Raw genomic sequence first — 19111 nt, 5'->3', positions numbered from 1 at the left:
CTCAGCTGGAACCATGAGGAAAATATTAACCACTAAAGCACATAATGTAATTCCATTATTTAAATGTTTTCAGGGGACCTCTATTATTGTTGCAAAAGTGCTGTGGGATCTTATCATTAAAAGATAAAATAGCAGTTGAACCAGAGTTCTCATCTAATAGCAAGAAAGTCCCCAGTCTTCAAAGATTTATGTATACCGTTACTTTTATGCAGTAGGAGTAGTCTTGCTTCAGACCACAGAACTTTTCAAAATGCTTAAAACTAGGCATAATATATGTAACTTGTCACAGAATTGAGACCTACAGCCTAACCTGGAGAGCCATAACAAACATACTTTTCAAATTCAAAAAAATGCATGTTCCTTCACAATAGAGTATCAGTTTTGACCTGCATTTTTTATTCACATAAAAGCAGTATTTCAACAGTCTGCGTACCATTTCTTTTATGAATCAAATATTTATCACAAAAAGGTCACTGTAACTTAGAAACTGTATTTTAAAATCTTTCCAATTACATTACTAGTATCTTCAATTCTCAAGTTTATTTTTTTTTAAATAAGAATTTTGCTTTCAACTTTTTTCTCTGATTTTTCAACTTGACTTAAAAAAGTAATTCTTCTGAAGTTTGAGGGAACTTGTTACATATGCCAGCAAGGTGTTTTTCAGCTAACTACATAGGAACAATGTGGGAAGACAGTATGTTAGAAAGGTCAATATAAATTAATGCTATGAGAGGTATTTGGGGACACATATCTTAGATAAATTTTAATTCTTTTCCTTTTAAATGGACTCTATCATGATAAGCTTTCAAGTAACTTTAGCAAGTTGAAAATATTTGAGGGTAAGCTATATTTATGGCCTAGCTCCTAAATGCAAAGATTGCTGTTAACTCTTATTTATGAGCTGAACGGTGTTATCTAGCCACAAAATGTTCACATTTATTTTCAGTCTTACCAGTGGATGAATGTTGACTGTCTGGTAATTAGTTCCATTTCCATCATCTCCAAAGCCTATAAAATAACTGGACTTTTGTAAACTAACAGCACATTGTCATCTTAAGGCTTCTTCATCAGAGGAAGATATTTCAGCTTCCTTGAAACTGATCTCTCATCTGTTTGTTGTTTGTTTTTTCTCTTGTGGAGGAGGGATGAGTAGAAATTATGGAAACATTCAAGGTCAGGTTGAACGGGGCTCTGAGCAACCTGATCTAGTTGAAGATGTCCCTGCCCATTGCAGGGGGGTTGGACTAGATGACCTTTAAAGGTCCCTTACAACCCAAACTATTCTATGATTCTATGACTCTATGAATAATAGTCTCTCTAGCATATGAAGCAGCTTTGGAAATCCCTGAAGTCAACTCCCAACCTTCACCATAAACAACCTTGGTACAGGACTTTGAGACTCTGGATAGAGATCAAGGTATCAGCCGGCCAACGTTAATGACTATCCAGTTTTATCCAATCACCCTGTAGTTTTCAAAGTGCACTAGGATTATTTTATTTTATCACTTTTAACAAAACTTGTCTTCCTTGTGCTTATATCCTTATCTGCTTCACAGTGTTTTCCTTGTAATCATAGGCAGACAGATTGCTCTCACGTCTGTTGAAGTAAAGTACAAGTGATATTCTTAAGAGGACCAATGTAATTTTGAAGGGGCTAAAGAAGGCCTGGCTTTGTGAGACCTTCTGTTTCAGTCTTCTGTCTGACTTTGGGCAGAATTTAATCTATGGTCCAGTTCTTCACCTGCAAAACCAAGCAGTGATATTTCCTGTCTTTCGATTAGCTTGTCTGCTCAGCTCCTCCAGGACAGTATCCGAAATACTGTTAGCACAGTGCCTAGCCTACTAAAATCTTACTTTTGATTGGAGCTTACTGTCACGTGTACATACAGCAAATAAGTCAGACCACCCCCATGCTATTTCTTGTGAAATGGGGTCATGTGTATAAAAGATGGCTTGCCAGCCCCTCCCTCAACTCACAAATGGCTGGTTGTCTCCTTCCCCAATCCAGTTTACGCAGCATTTGAAGTCCCGAAAGACAGACGAGCATGATGGGTGGCCCTCAGACTGGATGACTGAATCCATCTCTCAACTCTTATTCTAGCTAAAATCGTAAGAATGGGTTTAGATTGAATGTAACAGGAATTAATTTAAGCTGTTACAAGAGTAAATGAATGCTGGCACTAAGCCTAATGCTCTTGAGGGGATTGGAGTTCTAGCAGAGAGTGAATCCCTATTGGAACTTGGCCTAACCTTCTTAAAAGACACTGAGACGTGGAAGTGGACCTTCAGGCATGTGGAGCTGTAGGTTTACTTGGTATTTTTAATTTTTGCTTTTGACTTTGTAACAAAACTTGAAAGAAATGAAGTTTCTGCCAAACACGATTTCCTACGAATCACAGGAGTCACAAGGGTTTTGATTCATTGTAGTGTGTTTTTGTCTTTTGATGTGACTTCACATTATGTTCATTATGCCTAACAAGAAATGACTGCCTTTAAGTATTGTTATATAATAATTCAGTGGAACATTGAATCTTACAGGAAAATTACATTCTTAAACATTTAAGAAAATATTTTATTAGACTTTTCATTTGCTTTTGCAAATTTTCAGCAATGCAAACATCTCTAGTACAAAGTCTGAAGTCAACATGTAGAAAGCACTTGTTAAAAAAGTGGGTATGTCAGCTTGCTAAATGTAATGATTTCTGCATACAAGAGCCAAGGAAGAGCAAACTGAGCGGGATGGGAAAGGGAGCCTCTGAACTAACATTTTAGTGCCACAGGGCATAGTAGTTGATGACATTTGTCACCACGTAGCTCAATTTTTCTGATTAAACTCCTGTTATATTTACCAGACTGTCAGTGTCATTTCTATAGACAACAGCGATCTTTGCTTTCCATCATAAACTACCTTGCAGTGATACTGCATGACGTGAAACAGGACTGTCTTAATAGACAAGGGTTTTCTACCTACTTAGGCATACGTTCTAGCACCCACAAATATACCAGCCTGGTTACAGCAACACAGGTGTGAGCCATGTTAGTGCAGCGGTAGCTTTGCACTCCTGGACACTGGAGGTGTCATGCACGGGGTGAATTTACTGCAGGGAGAGAAGGGGTGGCTAAGGACACTTAACTTCCCCATCAGCATTGCGTGCCTGCAGTCATATGAGAATAGTTCTGCATTCACATTGCAGTTGTATCTCTTCCAGTCAGGAATGTCACCTGAGGAAAGACAAATGACCTACTTATTCGTTCTTACTCAAAGAAAAACTGAAAATGCCTGGCAGGGTGCTGAACTAAACCTGCTTACCTGTGTTGAGGTTGTGTGTTCAACATCAAGGGATCTGGCATTCAGAATTCAAATCTCTCAGCCATCCTTTACAATGTTTCTGGGATGTTGCCAGCATTCATGAAGTGCTTGTTATTGGCTGACACAGAAAGTGAAGTCCTCTTAACGTGCTTGTGCAAATATTCTGTGTCAAACTACAAGACTGGGATGGAAAATACTTTGTCTGTTTAGAGGGAAGTAGAAATAGGGGACAGGAATTTGCTGCAAGTTTTACATCTCTACAGCAGAAGTGGGATTTTGCAGTGTGTGTGTACGACAATAGAGGGATTTTGCTGCTATGTTTTAAAGTATCTGGGGATTAGAAAGGATTTTCCTGTATGAGTTACTTTCTACGTCTCTGGGGATAGGAAAAAGATTTTGCAGTGTACATTAGTCTGTGGAGATGGAAACCATTCACCTTGCATGTTGCACTCTTGGGTGATTTTGCAATCAGCAGTCATTTGTGTTCCCCAGAGAAGGTGTTTTTGAAGGGTTTGTATTCTGCTAAGGACTCAGGTGGCACATTCCTGAAGATGTCCCAAACACTTCACAGAATGACACTCAGTGAACAAGACATGCGAATGGGAGACTGGATAAATTCTGAGATGCCATTAGTTAGATGACTGAAATTACCGTCTATGAAACTGAATTCATGACTCCAAATTCAGGTCAGGGAAGGAGAGTAAACTAAAATTACTTTAGTGGCACTGACGGATGATTACTGTTTGTCAGTGGATAGAGGGCAAAAAGGCATTTCCACGTTTCAGAGCCCGTACCACAGCATTTGTAAGGTTAACAACACAGTACTGGCTGTCACGTCAGAAAGAGGTGAAAGATACAGTTTGCTAAAATGGACTGAGTACTTTCTGAAGGCCTTTAACCAAAGACCAAAGTAATGGGAAATTGCCTACAGCAGTTCTCTCCCCAGTCTTTTCCTACATTCACACGGAGCCACTAGGTGAACTACTCTGAAAACATGGATACTGGCACTGCCAACCTACAAATGACATTCAGCTTCCTCTCTGCTTTACTTCATGTGACCGTATCATTAATTCCCAGATGGCCCAATGTTTGAACGTGATCAACTAACTCAATCTAATTAAGGCCCAGAGAGCTTTGTTAAAACTATGGTAGTGGACAAAAAAGCACTTTGAAGCTTTCACAGTGAATAGTTGTCTTTGACACAAGTGATTACCACTAGTCAAGTCAATCTATAATGCTTTTCAGTTATCACCTCTGCCATGACAGTTTCTGTAAACAATATCTTGTCATCTGTATTTCATGAGAAACTCTACTCTGCCCTTGAAAAGGATGTTCTAAACTTATTCATGCTTTTTTTGTTTCTCGTCTGGAACATACGCAGAGCAACGCATCCATATGTGACATCTCCAACACTTAGAAAACCCTGACTGCACAGCACATGGCACCAGGTCAGCCCTGCTAGTGCAAGCTCACCGAACCTGCCTCGCTCTGTACACTGGGCTTCCCGCGGGGTTTCAAACCCAGTTCATGACCCATTGCTCTTCATGTACTCAGCAGTAGCTTAAAGCTCTGGAAGAAGAGTCACAGCAGTGAATAACGTGAAGCTGAGCCGTGTGACAGACACACAGAGGTGGCAAGGGGCACCTCGGGACCGGAGGACCGTTACAAACGTCACCACTTTTCACTCCCTACCGCACAGGCAAGGCCTTCGGTGCTCCCTTCCCTGACACAAACAAAACGCCTGACGCCTGCCACCGCCTCCCCTCTCCACCAGGAACCCGCCGGGCGAGCCCGGCCCCGGCCAGGCGCTCTCCCCTTCTCAGGGGAGGGCCAGGGGCAGCTACAGCCCCCAGGGGCCCGGGCCGGCCGCGCAGGGCCTCTGCCCGCCGACAGGCCCCTCCATTTCAGCTGTTTTCAGCGAAACGCTTGAAGCAGGGATCTTGCCGCCTCCCCTCACCCCTGAGGGGACTACCCGGCCCAGGGTGAACGGGCTGGGAGCCGGGCGCGTTTCCAAGACGGGAAGGCGGCCCTGCGGCGCCGGTCACTGCTGTGAGACCCTGCGCACCTCTGCCTGCGTTACCTCTCTGCCAGCTCCGTCCCCTCCGGCTTTGCGGGTAGCTTCCCTCCCGCTCGCGGAGCGGGGCCAGCGCGCTGCGCTCTCGCAGGGGACAGCACAATCCCGGCGGGACAGAGCGGCCCCCACCCCGCCGGGCCGGCAGCGAGCGGCCCCGCGGCCTCGGGCCCGGCGCTGCGCATGCGCCCCGCGGCGCCCCGCGGCCTGCGGCGGCGGAGGGGCCGGTTCGATGTCTGCGGGGCCACGGCGGCTTCCGGGAAGATGGCGGCGTGGAGAGCGGTGCTGGCGGTGGGCGCCCGCGCTCCTCTGAGAGGGCGGCTCGCCGGGCTGCGGCCCCCTCGGAGCCAGCGACGCCCGACCAGCTGGAGGGTCGCCGCCGCCGCCCTGGTCGGGGGAGGCTCCCTGGCGGCGTGTTACAGCGGGCGGCCGGGCGTGTTCCCGACGGTCCTGGCTCAGGTAAGGCGACAGCAGCATCCCCGCTCCGGCAGCCTCGCCTCCCGCCGGCGGGCAGGTCCGGGCGGGCCGTGGCGGGGAGCCGGGGCCTGGCGCCGGGGGCGGGCGCGGGGCTGCGAGTCCCGGGGGCGGCCGCGGAGGAGCGGCCTGCGGGCGGGCCGGGGTCCCTGGTGGTCAGAGCTCGTCTGCCTCAACGCCGTAAGGCAGGACCCGGCTGCGGGAGCCCTCATCGCTCAGGTCGTCCAGCAGGTAGTGCGCGGCCCCGGCCCCCTTGGCAGCGGCCGGGATCAGCAGTGTGTCGCTTAAACTAATGCTGCCTCACCTCGTTGACGGGAACTTTGCCATTTTCTTCAGTGGAGAGAAGGCAAGGGGTTGCCTTAGCACCGAGTGTTTCCCCTGTTCACTTGACAGCCCTGGTCAAGCAACCTGATGAACCTGCGTGGTTTGCACAAGCACACAGCCTGTACTGAGCTCCTCGTTTTGCTGGTAATTTTCAGAGCTTGTCTTCCTTCCACGATGCCTGGTCTACACGTCAGGTCCTGTTAGACAGTTGCGCGCCTTTTTTCCCCCCTTAGAAAAGAATATTTCGTGAAAATAGTGCCTTTATATCTCATACTTTGTCTGAAATGTGTCACACATAACAGGATGATTTCCTCTTAGTATGTTCAAAACGTGTGCTATGGATGTTAAAATGTAGTTTGCTTTGGAGCATCAGCATGCACTCAGAAGGTTATGTTCAAGGACAGATAGTCAATGTATACAAAATAATCTTCGCAAGTTCCAAAATACAGTTGTGCGTCCCAACTTTATTCTTTTCATGGAGGCAGCGAACTTTTTGCTATTCTTCCTTCAGAGAAGAAGTTACTGTCAATTAGAGTTGGTTAGGTATTTCAGGACTGGAAGACCTAAATGTTTTTTGGGCCAGAGGGTTTAGGTAGGGTGGGGGGAAGAGGTCAGTGTATGCTTGCAGTACCCTTCATCTGCTTATATCTAGGAAATTTTGGAAGTATTCAACAGTTTGTATGCGTCAATGTCTTGTTTCTTAACAGGTATTGAACAGGCTGAACTGCAGGCAGATAAATAGCAACCTTTATTCTTGAGTCAAGAAAAAGAATTATTTTTTAAAGTTTTTTTTTTATATTGCAATCTTAATTGTGGAGAATTTCTAATCTGCATCTTCTCAGGAAACTCCAGTTTCTTTAAATAACCATGTTTTTAAATAGATTAACTATTAGTCCTGATTCCTTGGACAGCACATGTTAAAACTTTGGTTTTCTGTATACAGCTCCTAGTGAGAAAGGCATCTGTTATTCCACTAGAAATCGTGGAAATGTATCGCCTTGTTGTAAAGAGCCAACAGAATATGATTCTACGTTTAGTTATGTGACATTTTTGAGCAGCATTGTGTTATGTTTAAAAAGTCCTGTCGTTGAGACCAATTTCATATATGTATGGAACTCTTGTGTAAGTAGACGCGTATGTAGGTATGTATAAAAAGTGTTAAATGCAGGAAGTAATCACTTTTAAAGGGTGTTGAGTGAAGCAATCTGGTTCTAGTGCTGATGTGTTCATGGAGCAGCTTCCATGTAATGCATGGACAGTCCTACAAGTACACTTCTTAATTCTCTGGGGGAACTCCAGAAGTCTACAGCTTATTTAATTGATTCATTTTTTGAGACAGTAAATTGCTGGACTCTGCACATGTTAAGTAGTTTATTCAATTTAAACTATTCAGTTTTCCAGTAAAACAACTGTTGGAGATGCTATCGTAGTTACAGGCAAAAGTTCTCCATATGTCTTGCACTCCATGTTGCTGCAATTAATGTATTGAGCTTTTTAAAACTACCTAAGAACTGGCCATGCAGAGCATAACACTAAGGCCAATAAACTGAAAGTGCAACTGGATTGTAAAAGCTATGAGGAACAGAGTGATAGAGCCAAAGGAGCATGCTGCGAGTCTTTTAAGCAGTTTAGATGCTACTTGTGGCTTCTTACTGACAGAAATAGGAAATACTCAAAAGCAAAACAGTGTTGAAACAAGTATATGACCTTTATTTTGTGTTTTGAAGCAATCTTTTTTCAGTTCAGAGCTTGTGCAATCCTGTTAAATGGAGATGCTTTTCACATTCTAACAGTGGATAACTTTACTTTCTATTATTATTCCTTTTCATTATAACTGATTTTAAGCGGCCTTGCTTGAGATTGTGCTGGCAAACAATTCTGAACTGTTTGTTCATGTTGCAGTATGTTATGTAGTGGAAATGTTTGCAGCATAGGTATGTGAAATATTATAGGTTAAGGCAAGTATTTGAAATTAAACAGCATAATTTTCATTATCATTGTAGTAATAAAGGAATATGTAGTGAAAATGTTTATACTTCTTTCTCATCAACCAGGCCTAGCATTTACTCTTGAGAATGCAGTGAGATTATGCTACAGTGCTTCCCAGTTTTCCTTGGTAATACAGTCTTTACTGTTGAATCATAAGAATGCTGCAAAATGGGTGGTAATTATTTAAAATACTTGACAAAGTGAAGCTGACAAAGTGACAATGTTATCTCCATGCTGTAAAGAGCCAACAGGATAGGATTTAATGTTTAGTTATGTTTTTCAGCAGCATTGCATTATGTTTAAAAAGTCCTGTCGTTAAGACCAATTTTGTATATGTGGGACTCTGGTGTAAGCATAATCTGAGCCACTGAGGAAATTCTCATTCTTGTCCTAAGCAAGATATAACAACCATTAATAGCTTTGTTGCAGAATCAAAGTCTTCATTGTAAATACTTGCCGTTTGTTTAGTTTAAGTAGTTGAAGTTGATAACTCTATTTAGATTTTCCTTTAGTCTCAATAAAACTAGTCTCTATCAAACTAGTCAGAAATTTTTCAGCTATACCTTGTTCTAGACAACTTCAGAGATACAATTTACTGTTGAAGCTGGCAAGCAACACATCGAAGCTAAAGTTCTATAAATTCGGTATTTATTCTTTTTTTCTTCTAAAGCTTTTCATTATTTTAAAATCAAAGACCGATACCTTTGGCACCTAGTTTCTTAAATCTTTATTTAATTCCAGTCCTTGCATGCTGCTGCAGTGGGTTTAATCCTGCTCATATTGGTTGTTGGCACCTCTGACTTCTGCTCAGAGTGAATGAAATCCAGCCTGTCTACAAGTCTTTGCAGAATCAAAGGTCCTGGAGGGTCAGTTAATCTGTTCTCCTTTTGTGAGTTGTATGGATAGTGTCTGTTTTATTTTGTAGTGGCTTATGTTTGGTTACTGTGTTCTAATATAATTGTTGTTTATTCTGGCAATAAATTTTCAGTTTGGGGGTTTTCTTTTAAACTTTTTTTGGTCCAGTTCTTTATCAGCATTTTCACTGCCACTTGTCTTTTCTGACAGCTTACATTAACTGACTAGCATATTAATAATAAAACTTTCTATATTTAATGTAATATTACCTCAGATGTAATCTTTCATACTAACTGTCTCTTTAGAGCTTCAGTAAGTGATTTATGAAGTTATTTTCATTCTCTATCTTCATTTATTGACCTACTGTTTAGAAGTGTACAACTAATATTGGAAGAAGTCCTTAGTGCTGATTGTAAATCTCTACTGTACAAAGATTTTTAGAGCAAAATTAACATAATCTCTTTTTTAATTTTTTAAAGATACTGGGTTTTAATTCTATCTGCATTTGTTATTTACCAGTGAAACTACATTGACAATATCCTAGACCAGATAAGGCCTGTGCTGGGAAAAACTAGATCAATTTTTTTAAATGAAATGAGCTAGTCAGCTTGTATAAAGAGGGGAAAAAAGAAGGGGGAGGGAGGGGTAAGAGCTTTTGTTCTACCAGTGTAGCTTAGAAAGGGGATTTATGTTGAATTTCACTAGAAGTGTTTCTTCTGTTATCCTAACGAACACAGCCAGGTCAAAAATGTACACACTGCACTACACTCTGCAGTGATACTATACAGGCTGCTTTTCTTCTTTAGTAGTGTAATTCAAATGACATAATGGTATATGATTTGTAACCTTAATCAGACTTGCAGGATTGTCTACTGTGTCTTTATTGTCTCAGAACTTGCAGTTTGCAATACTAATGTGGCATTATATGGCCTAAAGCTGTTGGAATTCTTTGGTTAAAGTATGCTGTTTATCACGAGTCAGCTTTGCAGTCAGTTAGGTTACCTTTATCAGGGTCAAGAATCAAGTACCTGATTGCCAAAGAGCGTGCAAGTGAATTTGGAATGACACACATTAGGAGGGTGTAGCATTTTGTGAGACGCAATGACTCCTGCCTCCGTACTCCAACTAAATTTGGAACTTGCCGAGGGTCTGTAGCATCGATCTCATACGCGCACAAACTGCAAATGATAAGAAAACTCTGAGAAGCAGCAGGCTGCCAGAGGCAGCATCTGCTGCCCCTGCAGAGTTTTTTATGGACATGTTTAGTCACTAGCTTCAGAAAGAAGAATATAATTTGATTCACCCTTGAAAAGTTGCCATCCCTGCAGAGTGTCACATTTTGTGCTGAGTCTAAGTCACTGTTTTCCAAATGAGACTGACTGGAGTTGTTACTAGCACATACATGAAGTTATACGTGTGCAAAGTCTTGTCTGTTTGCTGATAAACGTGAGTTTGTTTCAACATTCTTTTTCTAGGGTTGTGGGAGCATTAGTTGGTACTTAAATATTTGATAGTACTTATTGAGGTAAAGATGAAAACACAACTTAGTAACAGCGGGGTTTTTGTCTGTTCATGTTAATACTTTCTGTTACGTGATTGTAGTCTAATTGGTTCTCTTTATCTTACCTTTTCTACTACTGCTTGTGTTGCATCAGCAATGTGCTACAATTCTTCCAGTTAAGAAGCAAATCAGTTCCTGTCCTGGAGGTCTTAAACAAATACATACATTGTATTTGATCATACTGAAAATACTAAGATAATGCTTATAACAATGGTTAAGAAACCATTTGTGCCATTTTTATTTTTTTTTTTAGTGTCTGATATTTCTGAAATTCTCATTTTATTTAAAATGCGTTTATTGAAACAGTCCTCTCTTGGACTGCGTTACATTTTTTATTTCACTTTAAACTGCACTGAATGTTTCACCATTTTCCAATGTTAATGATTCTTAAGAGAAGCAGAGAGCGCCACACGTGGTAATGGTGACTTTGTGTGTCACAATGATATGAAGACTGTTATTCCAAGCAACTGGGAGTTAAATACTTCTAATGATTAAAGCTAGAGGTTAGATTAGTTTTCCAGGGCTACACGTGTAACCACCACAAAAATCTATTTTGGAACTATTGCCTTACACTGTTTAAAGAAACTAGAATACTGTAGAGGATTCCCCAAACACCAGCTGTTCAGGGAAGACCCCCTTGGTTCTGCCACTATGGAAAAGGCAAAATAATATACTGGAGGACCTCTTTACAAATCCTAGGGTTATGGAAAACTCAGTGCCGCAGTTCATAGGATAATCTAGGGAGAGTGCTTAAATTAAATATAACTCTTAAGTTTATCAGGGGTTTAGTAGAAGTCTCTGGACTCCCAGACTTGGAAGCTGATAAAAATGGTTTAAAAAGTTCTGAAGTCCTATCTTTGTTTCTTGGTGACAATTTGAGATGTGTACTGTGTCTCCAAAGAGATGAGTGCTGAGATATAGTTGTTTTAGAAAAGTTCTGATACATTGTGCATGGTTTTCACTCAGGTAACATTTCTAACCCAAATCAATAGACAATTTGCAAAATAATGTCTACTATAAGCATGTTACCCGATTAGTGTATTTTTACTTGATTGGTAACTTCTGGCATAAACGTGTGTAAAATACATATGCTTCCAAAACAAATATAATCAGTTGCGTGCATGTCAAAAGCAGCATTTTGTTTAAATCATTTGAAGTAATTTCTTCAGAGCAGTGGAAGGAAGAAGTGCATGGCTCTAGGATTTTGATGGTTTTTTACATATCCTTTGTATCCAGGACCACTTTGTGACTTAAGTTATGCTTACATTACTTTTAGCCCACACTTTCTCACTCAATATATTTCTGAATATTTTTTTGTAATAGATGATGTAATTTAGGAAGCTAAGCTGTGCATAACAACTGCATGTGAAGGATTTTTGGTCTTGGCAGATAAAAAGTATATATGTGGCATTTGAATTCGGTCACCAAATAGAAAAAAAAATTTCTTTGTAGGAACCATTGTTTAATCTATAAGTTATGTGTAAGTACTTTAAATTGTGAGACATTGGCGAATCTTGTTAGAATGGGATTTTTTGTGGGGGTTTCTTTGCAATCTGTTTTCAAAGCCTGGTTCATGCTGAGGGAAGAACATTGCTATTAAGATGAGGTGTCTTGCTAAATATAGAACCTGGGATAAAATTGCATAAGGATTTGTAATGATGTATGGAATCGCCTGGAGGGAGGAATGTCATTCTAAAATAAAACCAGAAATAATAAGTACAGTCTAATCTGAGAAATATACAGGAAGATTCTTATGCTTACTCCATCACAAAAAGAAAAAAATTGCCCGCTTTTGTTGGATCAAAAATCCTAGAATAGGTTTTGTGTCCTAAGTAGTATTTTAAAGTGTTTATCTGAGTCTTTATTCTATTAGAAATTAATTGAGAATGCAAATGTAGCAGCACATGTAATAGATTACTAGGATGCTCACAAAGTAAAATTAAGGATGTATAAACTAAAAGTCTGCAGCATAATGCTTTAACAGGCTTTTGAAACTTAATGCAAGTGTTTTTAATCCACATCAAACATGCTACTCAGCAATAGCTTGCAGGCCTCATAGAAGCTTCATATTTGAATTCAGCTGGTGCAAACCTGACCACATGGTCACATCATTAATGCTTAAAATCTACATAGTAAAACAAGGCCATGTAAAAATCATTAAAATTACCGTTGTTCTTGTGGGTTAGAGCGCCTTTAAGTAAGGATTATATTTTTTGTTTGTTTTTTTAAAAATCTCTTCCCTGCTTTATCTTGTCACTTCCTTAAAACCTTGTCCTTCCATTTTTTTTCATCTCATTTTGGTGCTGACCGTTGTTCTCTCGGTGTGACAGAATGTATTACGCTGTATGGAGTGGATTGGGACGCAGAGCACAAAGCCAGGTGGTGGTCCCCTGCGCAGCCTTACGTTTCTGTTCTGGTTGTAGCACAGTTGGAAAGGTGTTAGAGGATTCCTTACTGCATCTTCAGGTTGGGTCCTTGAATCATCTGCAAGATGGTGCCTTTAAGTCTTCTTCCCACTGAAGAATTTGCAAAACTGGCAGCCTTCGGGGTGGCCCAGTTTGATTCAAGGTGCTTTGAACCTGTGATGTTTCTTTACAGCAGTGCCCAGCACTGGAGAAGCTCGTTATTGAGGTGCAGTGACCTGCAGGCAGTGCTCTTGTCGGCATGTGGTAGCATCCCTCTGCCAACTTCATGGTTTACTTTCTGCTGTATCTTTACTACTATATTTACTGTCTCGATATATATTACCAAAAAATGTTGTCTTAGGTCATGACAAGGCAGTCAACTTTGGAGGTAAACACACTGAATATTGCCTGGTTTTGAACAGGAAATGGGTAGTCAATTTTTTATGACATGACTGAGATATTGATAATCTATGGCTACATAACAGACAGTTTAACACAATTCATGCATATGCCTTCTAACTCTAGTATATTGTGTGAATATATACCTATTAAGTTTTTTCTTTACCGTGCATCTAGAAGTAAACTGAAATACTACAACATAATTGGTTTGGTTCTGTGCGTTTAAATGCCTTGATAACATTGTTGCCTCCTAATTCATCTAGAATGAATGAGTTTCAGTTAATAGTCCCAAAATATTATGAAAATAGTATGTGTTCAAAAAATGCATTTTAAAACAACATTCCTCCAGTTTTTAAGCATCAATAAATATGACTCTCCCCTGCAAGAAGAGCTCTTTGGAATTAGATTGCCAGCTCAACCTACCCTAATCTTTTTTCTTTTCCTGAAATATACTTCGGTCTTTCTGAAACTGTTCCTTTTGTGCAGCCAACCAGGGTAACCTTAGCTACCTCTTGTTTAATTCTGTATTTCACTGTGTTGTGGAAATACTGTATGGATCAGGTATCCATCAAGCAGTCTAAATCAATAACTGAGGTATTAAATATGTCACAAACATCATTCTCGGCATTAGTGACATACAGACATTGTCATGTTGTGTGCCTAAAATAGAATGTGGTATAGAGAGTATGGAATCTGTAGGACCATGATGTTATAATTAATTATAGACTTAAATATTACTTACGGATGTGCATTTGTTTCTCAACTTTAAATATACAGTATCCTTTTCAGCTTTTTGAATGTGAGATATTTATATCCTGAAGTTTTTGGCTTTGAAAATATTTACATTTATTCCCTTTGTGTGCAAGGAGATTCTTTGTGCAGGTGTCTTCATTGATACTAAAACAACATGATGTCAAATGTAATCTTAGGGGTCAAGGTTAAAATTTAACTATCTTTCATCTGATCTGTCACCTTTTACTTGAATTCACTCTTGCTATATGACTTCAGTGATTAAAGAAAATCTAACTAATGTTCTTTCTAGGCACTTTGAGACATGTGGACAGATGGGGTGTGTTAAGCTGCATGGTTTTGTTGTGTTTTTAGCTACTGTTTTAATTGCAATGTAATGAAAGGTTAGTGTTTGAGAGTCTTTGGCTGTTTATGTTAGTGGACAAACATAAACAGATTAGAAAACAGCTTGCCTGAAAATAAAAAAAAATACTCTTTTGAATAGAAAGAATTGCACAAAATAATATTCTGATTTTTAACAAAGATCCCAAAGAAGAAACTGACATTTATTTACTGGGTATACGTGACTTTTCCTACAGTAAATACTCTAGATGGTTTCAAAACAGATATAATGTTTCTTTTTTATCTGCTTTCTTAGATGGAATCTCTGTTGGGTTTTTTTTTCTAAAAACTTTGAACATAGTGATAATTAGCCTTTTTTTGTAAGAAATGATCTGTTGTGTAGAAGCAATAGCATCTATTCTCCTGTTGCTGCTGTTTTGTACTGTTTCTCAAATGTGTTTGCTGGGTTAGCATGAGAGCTCTGTATTACACTCCCTTGCAGACCTTTGTGTAAAGATTGTGGCTGGCTGAATATGGCGATTCCTAACAAGCGGGTCAACGTCTTGGAAACATAAGGTAGCCAGAAAAAGAAGAAATAACTCAGAATCTAGTTTAATTTGTGCTGTGGAGAAACTTATATAGATTTCACTGCTGATAGCTGTAACAATAGCATTACGTCTATTTATTCCATCTCCTGATTTTCTGCATTGGGTACTTTTAGGTCACTAAATTTTGGTACATTGTAATGTCTAATTTTCTTTTCACTATGGTTACTTAACATACCTAAGCTTAATTTTGTTTGAATAATATTCCAGAAAGACACTAGCTAAAATAATCATCAAAGATAAATGACAGATAAAACTGTGTGAAATGTTCATTCAGAATACATGTAGTAGGCTGTATCTCCTTACTGCTACTCATGAAGGTTTTTATTGCACTATGAACTGAAAGACAAGAGAAGGGAGTCTTGTCAGGTTTAAACCCCAAACAGCATTTAAAGTAGTTCCTCAAGGTTTGTGTCCCTTTCAGGGTAGGAGAAATTTCAAGAGTGACTGTCTTGCACTGATGGAGCCTATAAAAAGCAGTTATAGCAGATGTAGCTAATAAATATTATCTTATCAGCTCTGATACCTTCCCTACTCCTTTGCCGAATCAGCAGAGAAACTCCTTCACCTGCCTCCAAAAACTGCAGAGACTAACCCTGGCATAGATGAAAAATTTACATGAAATGAAGGAAATCATTGTTTCCAGAAATCATTTTTTTTCTTAATCTTTATTTTTTTTAAAAGTAGGCATTTTCTTTGATAATGCCTGTTATTGGAGATACTGCCATATTACGTTAATCTATTAACAAATTATAATGCAATATTAAAATAAAATACATTGAACTACATATAAAGCTATATACGTATATATTTGTAATGTAAATTTATACTTTATATATATTAGTAAGGATATAATAGTATGCATATGTATAAAATATACTTAAAATACAGACTGTTTGAATACAGTAATAAAAAATAAATATAATACTGTGTTAATAATGAAGTTACGGGATTTATTTTGGAAGTTTCTAATCTAAATTGTCAGCTATGCCCAGAATTTAAAGGATGGATTCTGCCTGAAGCTCCATCAAAGGCTCCTTCTGGTGGCCCTGTAAGAGGCAGAGGGCTGCATGCTGCCAAATCAGACGGGGCTTTGAACTTCACTGCGTGCATATGCCAATGTGAAATCTTGCCAAGGAGAAAGCGGAAAGTTCTGTGCTGTCATATTGCTCAGCATGGTGAAACAGACTTGGTCATTGTATTATATTCTCTCAATATGAAATTCAGCTGCCAAAATGAACTTTACTTTTGCAGTACAAAAGTCTTAATGGTTACGTATTGACCATGTTATTTGATGGTCTGCTTCTCCTTTTCTAAAACTTTGAAAATTAGAAGACACCAGAGCTTAATGCCATAACTAACAGAAGAATTGGTTTGGGGCTGCAGTACAGCTTCTGTACCAGTTCTCTCTAGGTTTGTTTTTGAAGCAACTGTGGACTTGTCTGGTGATTTGGTGGTTTTTAAGGAAATGCAAAATCAAAATGATACTTGGCGTGGAGACTAAGATACTGCTTTTTACCTTTATAACCTTAAATTGTTTAAATGCAAAGTGACAGTGGTCTCAGTAGCTTGGAATTGTCACAAAATGAAATGTTTTCCCTTGCTCATTTACCTGAGGGGAAGGCATTAGAGTATGGTTCTTACTTGGGCATGCAGTAAAGCTGATTGATAAAACATCTGGCACCCTTTTGTACCGAAAAATACACTTGATGGTCTTAGGCATTTTTATCACTGCTGTATTTGGGAATAAGTACAAAATGACAGGCTTCTGCTGAAGATGTAAAACAGCAGGAATAAACATTGTAATCTCCAAAAGAGGAAAAAACCAATACAAAACGTATCAATTTAAAACCAGGGTTTCCCAGAGCAATTTAGATGATTTTATCTAATGTAAAGCGTTAATCTAAGATCTGTACTTTTCAACAGGGAACCAATGAGGAGAACTGATACTTGGTTTAGCTGTTCACATTAGATGGACTTCTGGTTCTTAATGCATAATTGTTCTTCATGAGATCCATCTCCACTTAAGAGTAGCTTTTCTACTTTTTGCAGTGAATTGTGTCCACAGTAGAACGTCCTGGGGAGTTGTTTGTTTTGTTGTTTTTTTGGGTTTTTTTTAAGAGTTTTGGTACTAACATGCATAGATCAGAGAAAACATTTTTTCAGTGCTTCAGACAAGTGCAAGATCTGTTTTGCCTTCCTGAAATTTTTGTGTCACTGATGTAATTTAGAGGAATACTTTTTGTTTTTTTTTTTAAATGGTGCAGTTACAGCAGCTACTTAGAAAATGTGGACATGTTTTAGTAAGTTTGCGGTTGGAGAAACATAGTCTTTCATATTCTGATTCTACAGAAATCCTGTGGTTAGGCCAGGGATGTTTATAAGCACGTGAGAAACAACTGAGTGATGGAAATAAAGCTACTTAAACAATATTCAGATTCCATTTGTGCTCAGTTGGGTGAGCTCTACAATGTGCAGGTGATTTTCTTGTGCTGTGACTTATTTTGTCTGAAATTACTTTCTTCTAACCCTCCACCAGGTTATCTGGCAGTGCATGCTGCTATTTATTCTTTACTTAAGTGACAATTTTTTTAAGTTCTGCAAACTCTTTTCATTTAAATTGAATGTAGCCAGACCTTCCCATATGGAAGCTTCTCAACAAAATCTTAAAATATGTTGGGATTAATTTGTAATAGCTAAACATGCTCTATTTTGTGGTATACAGTTAAAATGTGTATTTTAATTTACCATTCAAAGTAAATCGGTTTCTGTATTATATCAGAGCTGGAGTTTGTTTTTATAGCTTGGTGGTTATTGCATGTGTGTGTGTTACTGCTGCAGTATTTCTCCTTCTGGGAAAAAATAATTGTTCATTTTTTCACATAGGACTGTAGTTAAGCACTTTAAAGAAATTTGTGCTTGTCTTTCTTGACCTGTCTCCAGCAACTTTCTTGAAAAAGAGTGCTGAAGACCTAAAGTCATAAGTAACTGCATTTAGGCTGTGACCTATGGGAAGGACTCAACATGGAAAACAAAAATGGCAAAACCTAAAGTGAGTCTTCTGTTTCCGGATTTTTAAAAAAATCCGTTAAAACTTTAAATTTGCTTCGCTGAAGAACCATCATGGACAATAAACAGTGTAAAGTGTATAAAATTACTTTTCCTAGAATACAGTGTTTTCTTTTATTCTGAATATGCCTGTTGTATGGAATGTTCCTGCTCAATCTCCCAGAAAAACATTGTAGGAAATTGCTGACATACTTTTTTCCCAACCGCTGTTAAATTTGGAAAACTGACAATGTCATATTGCCAAGTGGTGTTGCATTGTTATTCTTTAAGATTTATGTTCTTTCTTCTCTTCAGCCTCACAAGTGAAAAATATAAAGAAAAATCTAAAGTTTTAGGTGCACCGGAAATGTTGCATGTGTTAATTGAGCAGACTTTGTATAGCAATAAATATGGGATTCTTTATGTGGACACCTCTATAAAAAATAATGCACTTTCATCTGTTAATATGCCATCTGTTTACTGAATGTTTATCACGGGTACCTCATTTCATAATTTGTGATGAAGAGGTCCCTTGACAGTACTGCTTCTTGAAGTGACAGCAATGCGATCAAGATGCATCGTCAGAAATAGTGATTCGTAGTCAGATTCCTTGTTGTAAAACTCTTAAAGCGGTATACAATGTTCCACTACAGATAGCTTTTTCATTGCACTGTACGCTCGTGCTCTGTGGCAGTGGTAGGAGATACCACTTCCAGTATTGCGGAGTACTGGTACTGACAGCAAACAGGGAGTGATTATCCTGAGAGCTTTGGGGGAAGGATTTGTGAGACTGTAATTGTGGGAGTAATGGGGCATCTTTCTTGCTTCTTCATCCCCTAATTGCTTGTTAATTAGATCTTCGTGGGGGTGTGGGAGTCTTCCCTGCAGGACTTCTTCCGCATGGCAGACACTGCAGGATGAAGTTGTGCAGAGGGTCCTGGGTCCTCTCTCCTTCGCGTAGCCTGTGGGTTAGGTCATTCTCCCTCCATCACTTCCAGG

General features: G+C 39.4%; 1 protein-coding gene across 1 annotated transcript in view; it reads left to right on the top strand.

The window, feature by feature from the left end:
- The first annotated feature begins 5645 nt into the window (after positions 1 to 5645).
- MICU2 (mitochondrial calcium uptake 2) overlaps positions 5646 to 19111 on the top strand; it is a 149346-nt gene continuing 135880 nt past the window's right edge. The window contains exon 1 of the mRNA XM_050914970.1: positions 5646 to 5840. Coding sequence (XP_050770927.1) covers positions 5646 to 5840 — 195 coding nt within the window. The remainder of the gene's footprint in view (positions 5841 to 19111) is intronic.

Source organism: Gymnogyps californianus, chromosome 1 (genome assembly GCF_018139145.2).
Source record: "Gymnogyps californianus isolate 813 chromosome 1, ASM1813914v2, whole genome shotgun sequence".
Classification (NCBI taxonomy): Eukaryota; Metazoa; Chordata; class Aves; order Accipitriformes; family Cathartidae; genus Gymnogyps; species Gymnogyps californianus.
Note: the sequence above shows the minus strand (reverse complement) of the source record. Positions and strands in the feature narration are given on the sequence as shown.